This window comes from Lepisosteus platostomus, chromosome 8 (assembly GCF_059453375.1).
Source record: "Lepisosteus platostomus isolate fLepPlt1 chromosome 8, fLepPlt1.hap1, whole genome shotgun sequence".
NCBI lineage: Eukaryota > Metazoa > Chordata > Actinopteri > Semionotiformes > Lepisosteidae > Lepisosteus > Lepisosteus platostomus.
This window is the reverse complement of record NC_142618.1, coordinates 31433371-31450502: the sequence shown is the minus strand read 5'-3', so window position 1 is coordinate 31450502 and position 17132 is coordinate 31433371. Positions and strand designations below refer to the sequence as shown.

Genomic DNA, 17132 nt, shown 5'->3' with positions numbered 1-17132 from the left:
ATAACAAAATACAGTACTGTGGTACACCATTGCTACAATCTTATAAAGATTATATATGCTAAAAAACAGTAAATCTAATACTAATAACTACGCTATTTTAATTTAACAGAGCATAAAGTATAGTGAAACTACTGCGTTGTAACACCCGACGACAGCACGTCAGAGATCAAAAGTAAATCCACATCGCCAGCGCCACCGGCAGAGATACAGTACGTATCTTAAGTACGGTAAGTGCTTGGACCACCTAGTCGGGCAGTAATGTGCTGCTACATGCTCTGAATCTGGAGCAGTAAATAGTTTAACGGTAGAACTACAGTTCACACAAAGACACAGTGGCTGCTGTATCATGGAATACATACAGTAACACAATACTTATGTTTATACCAGTTTCCGTACACTAGTTTTTTGTAATGTGTTCATATTTGCTGGACAAAATGTAAAACTGTTTTCAGATTCACGTGTGCAGAGACAGTGTTTTTTTTTTCAAAAAAAAGTTTTTATCATTCAAACTTGTTCCTCTGATACTGAGAGGATTTGTTTTATAATTACTTGTGGAGGTCAAGGGCCTTGTTTAGATGTACTGTAATTAACACGTTACTTTGTAGAGGAGGAGTGTTTAGTAAATGGTCTTTGATATTATTTTTTAGGTAAACATTTTATTCTGGAGATGGACCATAAAGGTTTAAATAGCCAAATTAAACAAGGGGGAGTAATATCACAGTGTAACTCAGAGCTCTATTGCTATGATTTTCAGATTCATCACATGACCGGCTCCTCTAACATCATTGCAGATTGTGAAGGGGGAGGCAATGTGATGGTGATCCCTCATTGACCTTACCAGCCTGTCTCATTTTTCCAGTCTAGCAGAAAGTGGGTATGCAGCCTTTCCTCTCTGGGCAGTCAGGTATGCACAATTTCTATAGCCTGACTTTAATCACTGAGACTGTATTTCATTGGGAGCTGTTTTATCTTGTTGCCTCTCGCTGTGGTCAGATATCCTGGAGGTGTGTATTGTCTTTCAAGGGCTGAGTAACATTCTAGTTTTTATTGTGTCACTTTAAAACCTTTCTCAGCTTTTAAGTTTCTACATGCCAGATCTCCTTTAAGCTCTCTATGGTCTTGTGCTACTTTCTGTGGCCAGACATCATAAGGTGTCATTGATATACACTGCATGTGGCACTGTGTGGTTCCAGCGCTCACCAGTGTGTGTTTCTTCATGTGTTCCCTGTGAGTAAATGTCTTCCCACAGGTAAGGATCTCTCACTGTGGGGGAGAGCATGTGTCACTTGAGGACACATGAGATACACTGGTGCATAGCTGAGGGCACTTGAACTTGATTACTATTACCTCATTCAATGCAAAATGACACAGAAAAGGCCCTGTCAGTTAGAATGCTACCTACATTTTATATCCCCTGTGATTGTCAAGGACTTTAGAAAACATGTGTGTTGCACTAGTCTACTAATTACTAATTGTTCCAGAAGTTGAGGTCCTGTTGGCTAATTTGTACTATAATTTGGTTGTAATTTAGTGTAACTCTAATTAGTGGTCTTTTAGCAGTACTTTCCTGAGACTAACTGTTGCTGGAGTGGTTAAGAGCAATCAAATGACAGAATTTCGTTGTTATATGTGTAATCCTTAATCTGATTATTATATCATTTTTTGTATTTATACAGCACCTTTTCAAAACGTCTTATTTTTTTTAATAACTGTCTTTGTAACCATTATTGATTAAGCTCATTAGGTTATTTACGTGCTCTTATTTTGCACGTGTTTGGTAAAGTGTGCTTCAAAAATATATACTTCCTTATTAAGGATAAATAAGTTGTCATTTTACACGCTTGTCCAAGGTCAGAAACAGGTAACGTGACGGTGTATTCGTGACAATTTGCTCTGCAAGCACCCAGTTGTGCGCCCCTGCGAAGTCGCTTGGGTGACTCAGTCTTTTTTTAACCACCCTTTATCTTCCGTATTTCATGCTGCTACAGTACATCAGTCTATGGTCTTTATTACCTTAGTCTGTACCTTATAAATATTTTTTAAACACTTGTTCATACATCTAAAAAATATTAATACAATAGTAAAACAAAGTAAACTAGTATGTGTATAAAATAAATTCAATGCAAAGAATTTGTGAAATAAAAATCGCCATTTTTTTTCCTAAAAAAAACTTTGGATCGATTTGATCGGGCGAATGAATAGGTTAGATGAACAAGCGTGAACAATCCGTCACCAAATAGCAAAATGCGAGAAATGACGCGCAAGACGGATTTTAAAGGCAAGTTTTGCTGCATTTCGGTGCTTCACATTTACGGATATTCTGTTTCTCTAGATATTGAAGACGCTGCAAATAACTGTTATCTATTAGCAAGCGCGCAACACCAAGCAACACGTTTTCCTTAGTACATTATTACTGTCAACGAAGCCCTCTTTAATAGATTTTTATTATTGTTGTTTTAATGTGAGACAGGGCAGAGACATGCTTTGTTCATGTGGATACATTTAAATACTAATACGCCCGATGATTTTGAAACGTTGGCACCTGTGCTTAATATTCAATTCACTAAAAATAACAACACTCAAGATATTGTAACGCAACGGGGGCTCCGGCGGGCGCCCTTGCCGCATCTGGTCGGCCCCATCCCGACTGGAGGCTCGAACCCGGGACTTCCGCGTCTCTCTGCAGCGACCTAGCCCCGTGAGCTAAAGAGAGATCTCTCCACAGCCCAGTAGCTGTAGTCCTGCTATCACAGGGAAGGGCGGTGACATCACCTGCTCTGGTACGCCGGCTCTTACACAGTGCCTGTCGGCCGTAAGCGTTACACTCTCCCCCGCTTAAATCGCCGTCCCCGGCGAAGGGCTATCCCATCCCACTTCTGACACCAATGTAACACAACAAGGGCTCCGGCGGGCGCCCTTGCCACATCTGGTCGGCCCCATCCCGACTGGAGGCTCGAACCCGGGACTTCCACGTCTCTCTGCAGCGACCTAGCCCCGTGAGCTAAAGAGAGATCTCTCCACAGCCCAGTAGCTGTAGTCCTGCTATCACAGGGAAGGGCGGTGACATCACCTGCTCTGGTACGCCGGCTCTTACACAGTGCCTGTCGGCCGTAAGCGCTACAATCTAAACATATGGAAAGGTTTATTTAATGTTTTAGTCACAATAAAATTCAGCTTAATAACCCGCTCTGCTAAAGGCTAACAGGATGAGGAGGCTGGGACTCCCATGCAGAGTGAGGAGTGACCAAGAGGCAGCTGCAAAGGTGGAGGTGGGATGTAAGAAGACATATGTGAGGCAGAGAAGGGAATTACGTTCAGCATTAAGAATGTTTTACATGAGGAAATTATGTCAGGATTGATTACGAATTACTGACACCTGAGTCTGATTGATATTTGGCAGTTGTAATCCCTCCAAAACATTCGTTATAATCTCCATTTTGCTAGGAATAACAACACCCATGAATTAATCACATTGAATGGTTTATGGACTGTTTTAGTTGCAATAAAATTGAGCTTAACTGGCTTGGTTGAGGGCTAACCTCCCATCCATAGGACAAGGAGGCTAGGACCGCCTAAAAAATGTAATCAGGGCCCTAAATCACCAATGCAGAATTAGGGAAAAGAACAGAGAAGGTGAGAAGTGTTGTGTGATGTTCAGTACGGCTTGAACTGTGGGTTATTTCAGCCATTATATAGAAAGCTGTAGGAGTGTTTGTTTAAGAGTATTTGTTTTGATTTATATAAATGAAGGTGGCCTTGGATGACCAGTGTCTGAGTTGCTTTATGGGATAATAAGGAAGGCCTTGACAGGCTGCTGAGGAGGCAGCTTCAATCTGGAAGGAGCAGCCACAGAATTGCTCTGAAGCAAATTTAGGCTTTGTGAGAACTTCATGCAGATCAAAGAGAAAACAGTTATGAAACAGTATGAGGCTTTTCATTAGCAAAAAGAGAATCAGTAGGAGATGCTTTTTGAAAAATGCTAATCTGGAGATAATGGAGTCAAGATTCTAAAGGTCTGATGTACTGTAAGTAGACTTAATTGTTGATAATCTTAGAATGACATTTTCCTTACAATAGAAGATAAAGGATTAGATTATATCACAAGAAGTATTTATTTTTACATTTGAAGGAGATGGAAGGATTAAAAAAATCTCTAGGCAGTATGGTGGGAACTGAAGGTACAAGGTGTACCTTCAGATAGTATTTTGAACCAGCTGGAAAGCTGGTACAGATGGAAAGAGTGATTTAGAGGAATACTAGATTTGAAAAAGGAGGAGCTGGAGAGGGATACTAGTTGGCAACAGGCCTAAATTCTTGAACCTCTGAAATTGAAAGTGAGAAAGATAGAAATGGCAATATTATTGGCATGAGGTTTTGTCACGCCCTCTGCAGCCAGAGGGCGCTCCTTCTCTGTCCTGTCCCTAGTTTCCGGTCTGCTGTCCTTCCTGTCCCTCTCTTTCCCTTGGGCTATATATTTCCGGGTCTTGCACTCTATCCTGGCTCAGCATTGACGTTCGGATGTCCTGAGACCCGCCTAGCACCAGGGCGCCCCACATCCGCTCCCTGAGGGCATAGGTTTCTATACGGCATTCCTGAACTCTTTGCACTAATGAGCCCGGGCCTTTTTCCTGTCTCGCCGCTACGCATATGGGTCTTTTTCCGCTCTCCTGCTCCCCACGGTTAATCCCTTTGGACGTCCGTGACAGGTTTGATGTCAGCTGTAACAATTAGAAATTGTTTTATAATATTTATAAGAGAAAGCCATTGAAATAACTGAGGAATTTCATGATAAAGTGAGAAGATTATCTTCCTTTGTTGATTATAAATGGTGATGCTGTCTGAATGGAATTTTGTTTCTAATTGTGGACCAAAAAAGCAGCAGCTGTGACAACTGGAAACAAATAAAGCCGATGATCAGGAGAAGAGATAAAGGTAAACTCAAAAGGACAAGGTGCTGTGAACCACTGGCCTCAATAATAGCCTCTGAAGCCAATGAAAGGGGCTGTGTCTGTGAAATCTGTTTGGACAGAACAAGACTCAAGACTCCAGTTTGTTAAAAATAAGTGCCACAAACACATTTCTTCTTTGCAATTGAATTAAGAGTGGTGGGGTGGTTTAAGAATGATGCCGATGATGCAAGTTCTACATTAAAAGACGTACTGTATGTGAGGGTGAGAAGGGGATTATGTACAGTATTTATAATGTTTTAGGTGAGAAAATGATATCGGAATGGACCATGAATTATTGACAGCTGAGGCTGATTGAACTTGGTTGTTGTCATCCCTCCCAAACCTTCTTTATGGACACCACTGAATAAACCTAAATAATCAGTCAAAGCCCTAAATAAGGAAAATAGTAAAAGTACCAATGATGGTAAAAGATAGTTGTACAATCCCGATTTATCTTTGGGATAAATATATTTGACTTGCTTATGGGCTTTTTCCCACCCAGCACTTCCTGTACAACAGTTTTCCCTTCACAGTCTACATGAAATTGCTAAGCAATTTCTTAAAATTTCCTTTTAAAACTGCATAAGCATCTTGCACAAGTTAAAGTAATTGTTTTTATTTAGTTATTCAAACCTCTTGTTGGGAGTGGAACCTGAAACCAAACCCTCTATTAAAATTCATTCGCATGTGGGATTAGGTTTAAATTGAAGTTTTTCATATACCTAGGTTTTTCGGGTCCACTTTGCATGTGTAAATCAACTACCTTTATTCCAAAAACAACACTTTCAAATTCAGTTGATATTGAAAACTAAAACATCACATATAATGACAGGCATTTAAATATTTTAAGTTTTGGTTCCTCTCTGTTTCATTTTATATCTTGCTCTTGTTTTATAAACACTTGTATTTTACAGATTTTATTAAATGTTTTTCAGATCCTCTATAAAGTGGCAAAATGTTTGAATATAAAATAATGTACTGTAGTATTATACTGTATTATGTGATACTAGGCAAAAGTATTATACATACTGTACAAGAATGGCTTAAACACACAATGCCAGTATATCTGCTCCCTGTTTCATTCAGGAATGAAAGACTGACCTGTTTTATAACTTGGGCCTGTTAACTGTTTTTCCACCTGTGTGTAGACTAGCTGGTCATTTTTTCTAATGTGGTTGTTGGAAGGAAATATTTCCATAAGACATAATTTCTTTAGCAATAATAACATTGAACAAAATAGTACAAAGCATAACATTTGTTTTTGGGTTCTGAGTGTGTGGTTTATTAATAATGGAGGTCTGCTCAAAGGAAGCAGAATAACAGCACGAAAAGAAGATTTCTAAGACAGGTGGATCCTGAAGGTAGCTATTGCTTCTGCTGTTGGCTCCCCAAGTGTAGCCGTGTTGGTGGGGTGGGGAGCAGGATGCAATGACACTGCAGAGTCAGAGCTCCTCAAGTATGAGAGAGACCCTCATTCGCCAGAATTCATGGGCGCACCAGGTGTTCCTCCACTGATATGTCCTGTCACTCCCATGGCAGCTGCATGTACACTGCACCCCTACATTTCTAGGGTCAGCGCGCACAGTGGCTCCACACCCACTCTGCCACGGACACTTAGAACATAAGCACAGAAATGTGAAACAGATACAATAGGCAACAACAAATCCTTTACATCGTCAGGACTCTTTATCTACTGCAAGTATTTATAACTTCTTGATTATTTTTCTTTACCTGTAAAACATAGACTGAAGTACTTAACAAACGCATCACATCATTCAATTCCTGCTTATCTAACTCAGGGTCACGGTGGCCCAGAGCATATCCTGGGAAGCATTGAGAACAAGGCGGGATAACATCCCTGAGGACGCCAGTCCATCTCAAAGCACACAGCCACACACACTTATGCCAGGGGTAATTTTCTCAGAAGCCAGTTAATCTGTCAGTGTTTTTGGACATGTGAGACAAATCTGGAGTATCCATAGAAAACCCAATTGAACATGGAGAAAACATCCAAACAACATGCAGATATCACCCCCTGCCCCAGTGGCCCCAGCGCTGGAAGGTGCAGATGCTGAACAGTGCATCAGTGTGCCACTCAGGTACATTTTTGAGTTAGTATTTTAAGGTAACGTTTTAAGATAAGTTTAAATAATAAACCTTATTAATCAATAATAAATAATTAATCATGAATACAGAAAATATCAAGTGTTAATAAACTCGTGACAAAAAATGCATAATCATTAGTCTACAAGTAGAGTACTTGTAAAATGGCATCTGTGAAATGGTTTTACAGAGATTTTACAGTGATCAGACAACACAGGTGAGTGTTTGGGGTTCAAAGTACATATTTTATGAAGGGAACATAAGTAGACATAAATAACTGTGTATCTGGATGAGACCCTGACTTCTGTCAAAGAAATATCTGGATGAGCACCTTGGATCAATAAGCTACTATCAGATGGGCTAGATGGACTCTTCTTTTTTGTAACCATTCTCATCTTGTTATTCATTCACCATTTATGAATAGATAATAAGGGACTGATAAAAAAGTTTATAATTGAACCTTAAGAGAAACTGTTATCTTTGTAACATAGACAGTAGTAGAGTAGTGTTTAGGGCTCCTGGCTCATAACTAGAAGGCTGTCTGTTCAAATATTTGGTAGGACACTGCTGTTATGCCCTTAGGCAAAGTACAGTATTTGCAGTAGATTGTCAACAATTTAGTGATTTGAAATATGGTTACATCCTTAATCCTAATCCTGTTCCGCTGTTAGCAGTTTTTATGATACTGCTAACATTAACCATATATCTTTACGTGTACTATACATGCAGTATGTTATAGCTAGTTTGTATGCAAAGGGAACATTTGCTTACGTCCTGTTGATATTGCCAGCTTGCTATGCAAGTTAAACAATTTCGCTTGTGTTCTTTTATTCTCCTGCACAGCTCTGCTAATGGAGTAATAACCAGGCCCAGACTTACACAAGACAAAGATTTATTATGATAAATAACACAACCATACAAAAGCTACAAAATACAGATATTTACCAATTCAGTTGGTTTCAGGGTCCTACTTAAGACATAGAAAATTTATAATTCTGCTCCTGTAATCTAAATACACAGCAAAATAATTTAAAGGCCAAAACAAATCATGTGTCCTACCATGGGCTCACTCTCCCTCTCTAAAACACAGATGCTCACAACTGAATGGGAATTATTTTTTTCACATTCTCACAGTACATCACTAACATAGGAGAGATGTTTTAACCCCGAGGATTCCACAATATAAGAAATTTAGAAATCTTTATAGTATTCATTTTACCTGGTCAGAAACTGGTTACAAGTCTTATTGGCATGAGACTCACCTACAGTATGGAGATTTAGAGGAAGAGGAGGATGATGTTTGATAATGATGTTTCTTCTTTGGTTTCTGTCTTCTCCCTAATCTGTTTCTCTCCCTCCCTTTCTTTCTCTGTATCGCTGTTACTGTATATTTTTCTATGGAGACTGGATTAATGCCCTAACTAGGGATCACCAGCTTCACTGCACTCAGTCTATTGGAGAGAGTTTGTCTTTAAGGGGTGTATCTTCCAACTGCAGAAAGTCCAAAAAGCACAATGCCATGCTCGTCTTCGAGCTGCTCCTGCAAGCACCTATTGCTGGAACTCAGTTCCTTGGTCACAGAAGCTGGTTATATGTGTGCCCGCAGAACCTTTACCCCTGGTCACACAAGGTGCAATACATTTTTTGCAAGTGGCAAAACAGTAGTGTAAAACAATCTAAAATTGAAACATACATGCATCCCACTGAGAGACATTCAATTCAAATATTATGCCTCTGAGTAACATTGGACTGCATTGTTGAAAAATAATTGATTGATTCGACTACAATAGTTGAATTTTAGCTATCAGTATAATCTTTTTGATTACAATATGCAGTTTTGAATCCAATCCAAGTCATTGTGTCCTCTACTTTCTACCTTTTGTCTTAACAAAGGAGTAGGGTATTGGTTGAGATACAAAAACACGTTTCATTGCTACATGAGGTTTTGCAGGAGATTGAGGGTTAAATTCAACCTTGTGGTACACATTTATGACTGTTCAGAGAAACCGTCTCAGACAGATAGCAGACACAAGCATTCCTGGTGTCAAACCATGAGCCAGAGCGGGTTAGAGGTCAGTTCTGACAAGTCAGAAAATGACCAAATATGGATCTCATTTCCTTATCCACCTTAAGAAATACAGCTTTTCAACAGGATTTCAGATAAACAAGAAATATACATCTGATGCAGAAAACTATTTGGTACAGTTAGTACTGTGCTGCAGTAACTCCCAAGACACTGTAAACCTTCAGGTTTGTAGGCAGGTTGTTACGTAGTAATCACTCCAAGTGAAACCAGAAGGTGAAAGCCACTTAAACTACCACTACAACAACTGCAGTGAATAATATTTTCTGTATCCTTTCCACTACACTACTTTTCTGAACCCTAACCTTAGCCTTAAAATTAAAAAAAATGAAAATGTAGATAAAAGTGGAGTGGTAGTATTAACATAAAGGAATACATGTTGTTGGGGTGAATGTGAAACTTGGCATTCCCATTAGTTTCAGCATTGTAGGAGGACTTCTGTGACTGGGCCAATTCCAAAAAGCATCACAATCCAACAGAAAAAACAACAGCTGTGACACAATTTTTTAATGCTTTGTGTCAAAAATTCATTTCAAAACAATACTAATTTCTGCAAGTTATAGCTTTTAAAACAGATCATCACTAAACCTTTATTTTTGGAATAAATCAGATTAATATTTAGGTACCAAATGGAATTTTGGTCAATTGGTGCCACCGATATGAAGGGTTGGGTTGGTCACCCTTGCCGCTCTGTATACCAGAGGAAAGTAAGCAGGGTACTGTTTCACCAAGGTTTACTTACACCTGACAAATGTTTGCAAGGAAATTATTTCCAATTTTGGATTAACAAAGTCAATTTGTATTGTTGGCTATTGTACTCTGAATTCTGACCCTGAATTGGATAAAGCAGTTAGAAAATGGATGGACGGTTATTGTTCTGGAACAATCTGGGTGAAGTACAATGCTCAAGGATGCAACAGCAGTACCTCAGCTAGGATTTGAACCACTGCTGCACACCAACTCTAACTAGCATGTAATTAGGAAGACCGCAATAGGAATACAATATTCCGCTTTTGAGACAGCAAACCCAGGGGATTACATCTGATTTACCCCTGAAAACAGGGACCTGTGGATACTAATGCCAAAAAAGAGGCTGTCCATTAAGGACTGATGATACACAAAGTAATAGTTTTTCTGGAAAAAAGATTCACAGGCAAAAAGCTAAAGCAGATTAACTTGGATCCTTCATGAAATGTTACAATGAGATCTTCCTTCGGGTGAACCAGCTTTTCTCCATAAAATGTTCATATGATTAAATTTTTCCATCAGAAAAATACCCACCCATACATCTATACACACCTTTTACACTGAAGCACTGTCATACAGGAGATCTTGTGTTAATTGTTAATGTGATGTAAGACCATATGATCATTCCTTTTCTTGAACGCCCTTTTTAATGTTTTTTCACCACTGGGATGGTGAGTGTGATTTGTTATAACCTTATACTCATAAAAAGCAAATAATTAAACCAAAAATGTGAATGCAAATGTTTATAAATTTGGATTAAAATGTATATGCTTTATAGCAATATGCTGGAATGGCAAAAATTCCAGAAATGTAGGACAAAGCCCAAATAACTCAGAAAGGGGACAGACAATTCAAATTTACATAAGATAAGAAACATTTTAAATCCTTCAAATTACCATTTAAACACAACTGTCAAGGTCCTAAAAACAGAGGGTCCCCAACCTTGGTTCTGGTTCTGGAGGGATGGTGTGTCTACAGGTTTTCAGTCCACTTGCACTTAACAGTATGACAACCTGAATCAATAATTGAACCAGTTTCACAGCTTCAAAAAGTAACACCAGCGTTGATTCATATTATTTTATTGAACTGACTCATTTTTCAATCAACAGGTTAGGATACATAAAAAAATAATAATCTTGGTGGCAGCCGTTATCATAATCTGGAGGTTGTGAAAAAAATACAGAGGGTTGAAATGTCACTGTTTGAAAGCACAGACCCACAGCACACAGAAGAGAACAGTATGGCTGCCACACCAGTTCATGCACTCATCACCGGTACCGTACATCACTATTTATCGAGGTTTCAGTCATCTTAAAAAGAATGGAAAAAGCAGTCAAGAGTCCCAACTTAATTTACATGGATACATACATTGCAGAACGTGAAATTAAGACTATTTATAAAAAGCTGAAGTTAAAAACAGACAAAATTAAGAAGTGGATAGTCAAAAAGATTCAGCTGCACGCTGCAAAACGATTTCATTGCTTTGACTTTCGAGTTGTAGAACTGAAAGAAACTTTTATTTATGTCCACTTGTGCCATTCCCATCACTATGTGAGATCAGAACACGTAATACCAGCTCCTGAATTACATGTTTAGTCACAATTCAGGCATTTGGCACCTTTAAAAATTATTTAAAATTTAGCTTCTTGTCTCTCATGTATGCGTTTGTTGCAAGTTGACATCATTGTTTAGAGACAATATTCTGATTACTCTCTTTTCATATTAAGGGTAGGGACAATAAAATGTTACAGAACATCATGCTAATACGCCATCAACACTAGTAGCTCAATTTATTTGATCACAGGAAATGTTACATGTAGGGTTTCCTCTTTTGTACATACTGTAGCTGTAACAAAGAACATTAAGAAATAGTCTAAACCTTCCAATCTATTCGGAATGAGTAAAATCAAAACAGGAAGCACAGGGCACAAGGTGAGACTACACTCACCTTGTGAGAGACAGGACACACACGCATCCCTACACACCACACAGCCCACACGGGGACAATTTAAGATACCAATTAACCTGGCCAGCATGTCTCTGGATGTTGTGAGAAACTGGAGTCCAACAACTATAGCTTGTTCACACAACTACACAATGGTAGTTTTAAAAACTGCCGTTCAATAACTACTGCCAAGATGAGAACAGATAATTTAGCCCTTTTTCCCCCCACTTTGTCACATTTGTAAAATTCTTCATGAATACAACTGACAAATTTTAGTATTCTAATATATTAGGGACTGATGTACTTTAAAGGATATTGTACTTGCTAGTGTCACACTACAAATTAAGTAATTGGATGGAAAAAAATAAGACCTAAAATGCAGTCTATAACACTATAGTTTCCACTTTGAGCTCAGACCTTCGTATACAGAAGTGTTTCCATTTAGTAAAGCTCATATTAATAACTGAGGCTGTAGAGACTACAGCACAAGGGTACAGAAAAGCAACATTAATAGGAAAATCATATAAGATTTTGGCAGATCTCTGAAGATGTGAATGAAGTAGATCAGGTGTCTCATTTCATTCAAAAATGCGAATTACCCTTCTTTTGGGCCTTACCCAAAAGTCTCTGATGCTGGCCGAGAAGTTGAGATAGTGAATAATGTGTATGCAAATCTTCACAAAGATTTTCTTATCAAAGTCAGATTGAAATTGGATCATTTTGAGGTTTAAGGAGAAGATTTATTTTCTTTACTTCAGGAATATATTTAAGACGTCATCATATATATTACAGATTCATCGGTGATTATTCAATGAATGCATGTCCTGTGTAAAGCAGAAATGAAAAAAAACAGAACTGTTGTGTAACAGGAAGGCAAAGGCTAGTTTCAGTTTTTTTTCTTACAAATATAAATACATTTCAACATTTCCAGTGAAATATCATCAGGACCATATTTCACAAGCAAGGCTACCTTCTAAAGTACTGATAGTAACATCAGAACAGCTCATTATTCTGAATACCCCAGAAATGCATATTTAATATACTGAGATAAAATCTCTTTCCAAAATCACCATATTATTACACTAGCAGATTTAACATTTTAAGAGCATGCTAGTCAACTTACTTCATTTTCAAACCTGTGCTCTCAACATTGCAATACTCTGGCTGCCCAGATGTAGCGCTATGGTCCAACTTCATAGACTGTATATATATTTTAAATGAACTTGGTAATTATAGTGCCCACCAAAACTATCAGGAAAGCAAAGTGAAAACTTATTATTTTAAAATCAAGCAATTTGTATTTATAACCATGAGACTGATATGAATGTCAAGTACAATTTAATATATGCTATCTAATAATTTCATGCATACATTAGATCATATTAGAACTACTTTGTGTTCAACCCAATCCTTTAAAAGGGATCATAAGTACTGGGAGACAATTCCTGTATTTTTTAACTTGCAGAGTGTAAAAGGCAGGATTTGACTGCATATCCCTTGCATGATTTACCTGAATGATGTCTGTGATTCATTAAGCTGTTGTTCTGATTCTTGTGTATTGGCCTTTGCTAAAGTCACTTGGAGTTCCTGGAGCCTATTATTGGGGTGTTCTGACTTATTATTATTTTTGTTAGCATGTGAAATGCATGCTAAACATGCAAAATACATTCACAGAGGGATTGAGATTGACTTGGCCAGTCTAAGGTTTTCCCATTTTTTCTCCCTTGAAGACCTCCTGTCATTATCATATTGCCTGGTGAACTCAATAAGGTGGGAACAATTATCTTCTACACAAGCAGCAAATTCATTTTGCTGTTGCCATCATTATTTACATCATTAAAGATGAGCGAGACAGTTCCAGAGGTGATCATGCATTACCGGACCATAAAACTTTGCTCAAAACCCTCCTGGTTCATCTTCGTACTTCCAAGCAACTTTTAACCTGGCTTTTCTGTTGTTGGTGCTGATGGGTTTTACACCTTATACTGTTGCCTTTGCAAATCTGCTGTCTCTGTCTGCAGAGTACCTCTGTACTCTGGAAGTTGCTGGTGATTTCTCTGACAGCTGTTTTAGGTTCTCCTTAACAGTTTTAATCAACTTTCTGTCAACAACTGCAAAGGTGTTCTTGGCCAACAGGGTTAGGGTTAAATTTTGGTAGTTTTTCTTTCAATTTTTAAAATTGCCTGTTTTTCTTTCACACTTATTGCCCTTTTCTCTTTTAAATAATTCTTTGGTTTTGATGTTATGTTGACTATGGACTCAAAAGACTGAAATCAAATGAAGGTGGGTTGACAGCATGTTCATAGGTTTTTTTTTTTATAAGTGCCTAATTAGTCCACTAAATAGCCTAATTACCATAAAGAGACACCTATGTGAGCTAAAATTACAAATACTTTTTGCTAAATCAAAATAAAGTTAACACTATAAATGTGTTGACCCAAGAGACTAGAAATGAATTGACTGTATAAGAAATAAAATATTCAGGAGATGTGCTTATCTATATTTATATTTCCTGAAAAATTATTCTCAGAATTCATAATGAAATGCCAGTTTAGTCTTCACTGTCCCAATGTTTTACTCCTTGTCAGCAAGGATAGTTGTCAAGGGAAACTATGGGCATCCATAAGTGATCTATATAGTACAGCGGACTGTCAGCAACAGACAACTGGTGTATATTTCAACATTCAGTATATAGTACTTAGATTAATTATTTCTGTAGCATGAAGTAACTAGAGTTTATTCCATTACTTCACCTATTATCCATCAATTATCAGATACAGTAGCTGCTAATTACTGGTAAGGACCGTGGCAACCCAGAGCCTTTCCTAGAAATGGCTTTATACTGTAACACCATCTGAAGACTCTAATGCAAGAGTCACTGTGGCCAATTTGAGACATGAGACATCTCATTAATAATACGAAGAGGGGGGAAAGGAAAAAGAGCCGTCATTGTGAGCCTATATTAAATCACTGGTCATGATTTAATATATCACTGGCATCACTGTTCATGTCACTATAAGCACACAACTGGCCAAATGTCATCAGGCATGGGGTGAGGTCAATTTGGCCAGGGTATCATCCTAAGAGTAATTCCAACTAAGAGTAATTCCTGCATACAAGGCACCTCGTAAGGCCAATCTGTAGCTCAAAGTGTATAAAAAGTACACTTTCCTATTCCAATTAAAATATAAAAGATGTGTGATTCTGGGAAGTGTATTTTTAACTTTCTTAAAATAAGCCTTAAAATTAGCCTTAGCATCAGCACTATTAGCGAAGAAATAAAAATACAACTCTACTACAGTACTCTGTATAGTCTCTGTATATTTGTGTATAGGGTATATTAAATTAAATTTACCTATCAGGAAATTCCAACTTTTTATAACTACACTCTTTCCTGCAGCTTTCCGTTAAGCTACTTGCTGAGTCTTAGAAGATTGGCACAAACATTTCTTAAAAACTAACAAATATGTCAAGTGGATTTAATATCTTTAATCTGGCCTAAAACCACAGTCACTTCAAACATGAAAAATACAATGATGCTAACAATTAACCACTGTCTTGTATCTTAAATTATAATAAGCAGTAAATGGTCAGGTGCCCATCCCACTGGATAAGAGATTAAATTAGCACCAACTGCTTTGTAAATGCAGGTTCAATCTTTAAGATGGATGTTTTGTTTATATACTGTGTATCTTAAGATTGACTCCTGCGGGCTGCATAGGAACAAGTATTACGACCTGAAAGATGCTTTAAAGCTCTTAAGGCCGCTTTGCTATGAGACTTCAAATCCAACAGTCAGCAGTACTTCTGATGTGCTGTCCAAAGCTTGGGTGACTGCCAGACTAGAAAGTCTGTTGTGGTACTCGCACTACACAAATCATAAAAAAGGGACACCAAGCAATTATTGATATTTTTCTCTGTATTGATGTTGAGCACTGCGGTTCTTGAGACAGAGAATCATTCAGAAATGTGCCCCCAAACTCAATATCATTCAACTGATGAGGGAGCTGAAGAGAATGGATTTTTCTTCCATAAAGTGGTGAGAGGACCCATGAGTGAATATTCCCTTTGTCAGGACTGTGGCATGTCTGCCTTGGGTACAGAGGCTTTGATGGGCTCTGTGAAGACTAGGGAATTCTTTATGCCATGTATTCACCCAAAGTGAAGCTGTGTAATAAAACAAACAAGGAGTAGCCCTCATATCTGCATAGACACTCCTGGCCAGGGGGCCTATTATTGCTTTGAGCATGCAGCATGCTTTTTGGTTTCTAACCTGCCCTTCATGTCACTTTCCTCCTCTCAAGAAGGGAGGCTAGATAAAGAGGGGGATATCAGAGGAGACATTCAGTCACCCTAAAACTGGCAACACTAGGGAGAGATTACCTGTAACACTCAGACAACAGGACAGGCCTGCCTTGCACCACAACAACACAGGACCTTGTTTGTATACGGTAGAAGCTAAGAGTGTTTGCAGTACAGCATGTAGCCTGAGTACAAAGAAGAAGTAAAAAACAACAACAAAACACACAAAGTATTAAAACATAAACCTTCCTGCCCCTCTACATCCCCTTCACTCATTTGTCCCATATGGACGGTGTCAAAAGCTGTAGAAAACTACAAGGAAACTATCTGGTAACAAATATTTTAACGTGTGTGTTGTACAATAACAGAAAAAAAGAGTCATAAAGTGTTATAAAGTACAAGGGAAGACAGATTGAAAGTTGATACCCCCAGGGGGTGAGAGACTCTCGAGGAGCGGGGGGAGTTTTGTGAGGGCAGGAACTTGTTTCTGTGGCTGCATCTCAGTGTGTGTTTGTGTGTTCGGACGGGTGTGCGGAATGTCAGCGGGAGAAGGTCACGGGTGGGGGAAGAGGGGGGTACTTCTGTGGGTTCACTCGCGACTGCCGAAGAGCTGAAGCAGGAAGAAGAAGATGTAGACGATGTCCATGTAGAGGCACAGCGCTCCGAACACATGCTCTTCGGGGCTCAGGGAGTAACGCCGGTTCCCCATCAGCAGCTGCACATCAAAGGCCAGGAACTGCGCGGACAGACACAGTGAGGCAGGGCCTGCTGTCAGGACAGCCTATCTCACTCAGTGCCACAGCACGTGTGTGCCCTGTTCCCTTGGCTACATATCCTCCAGGACCAACAAGAGCTGCCAGAGCGGACACCCTTAGAAACCAGCTTTTTAACCTGGGGGGGCTTTGCTCTCTAGAAAAATTAAGTATGTAAATGTATTCACACAGAGATCATAAAGGAATTTATTCCAGCTATATCTACATAGCATTACCGTAGACCTCGAGTC

At 38.7% G+C, this 17132-nt stretch overlaps 1 protein-coding gene across 3 annotated transcripts in view; it reads right to left on the bottom strand.

Moving 5' to 3' along the window:
* Window positions 1–10945: 10945 nt before the first annotated feature.
* faim2a (Fas apoptotic inhibitory molecule 2a) overlaps window positions 10946–17132 on the bottom strand; it is a 32825-nt gene continuing 26638 nt past the window's right edge. For all 3 annotated transcript variants that reach the window (XM_088643131.1, XM_088643132.1, XM_088643133.1), the window contains exon 12: window positions 10946–16865. In XM_088643131.1, the coding sequence (XP_088499257.1) occupies window positions 16719–16865 (147 nt within the window). In that variant the 3' untranslated portion in view covers window positions 10946–16718. The remainder of the gene's footprint in view (window positions 16866–17132) is intronic.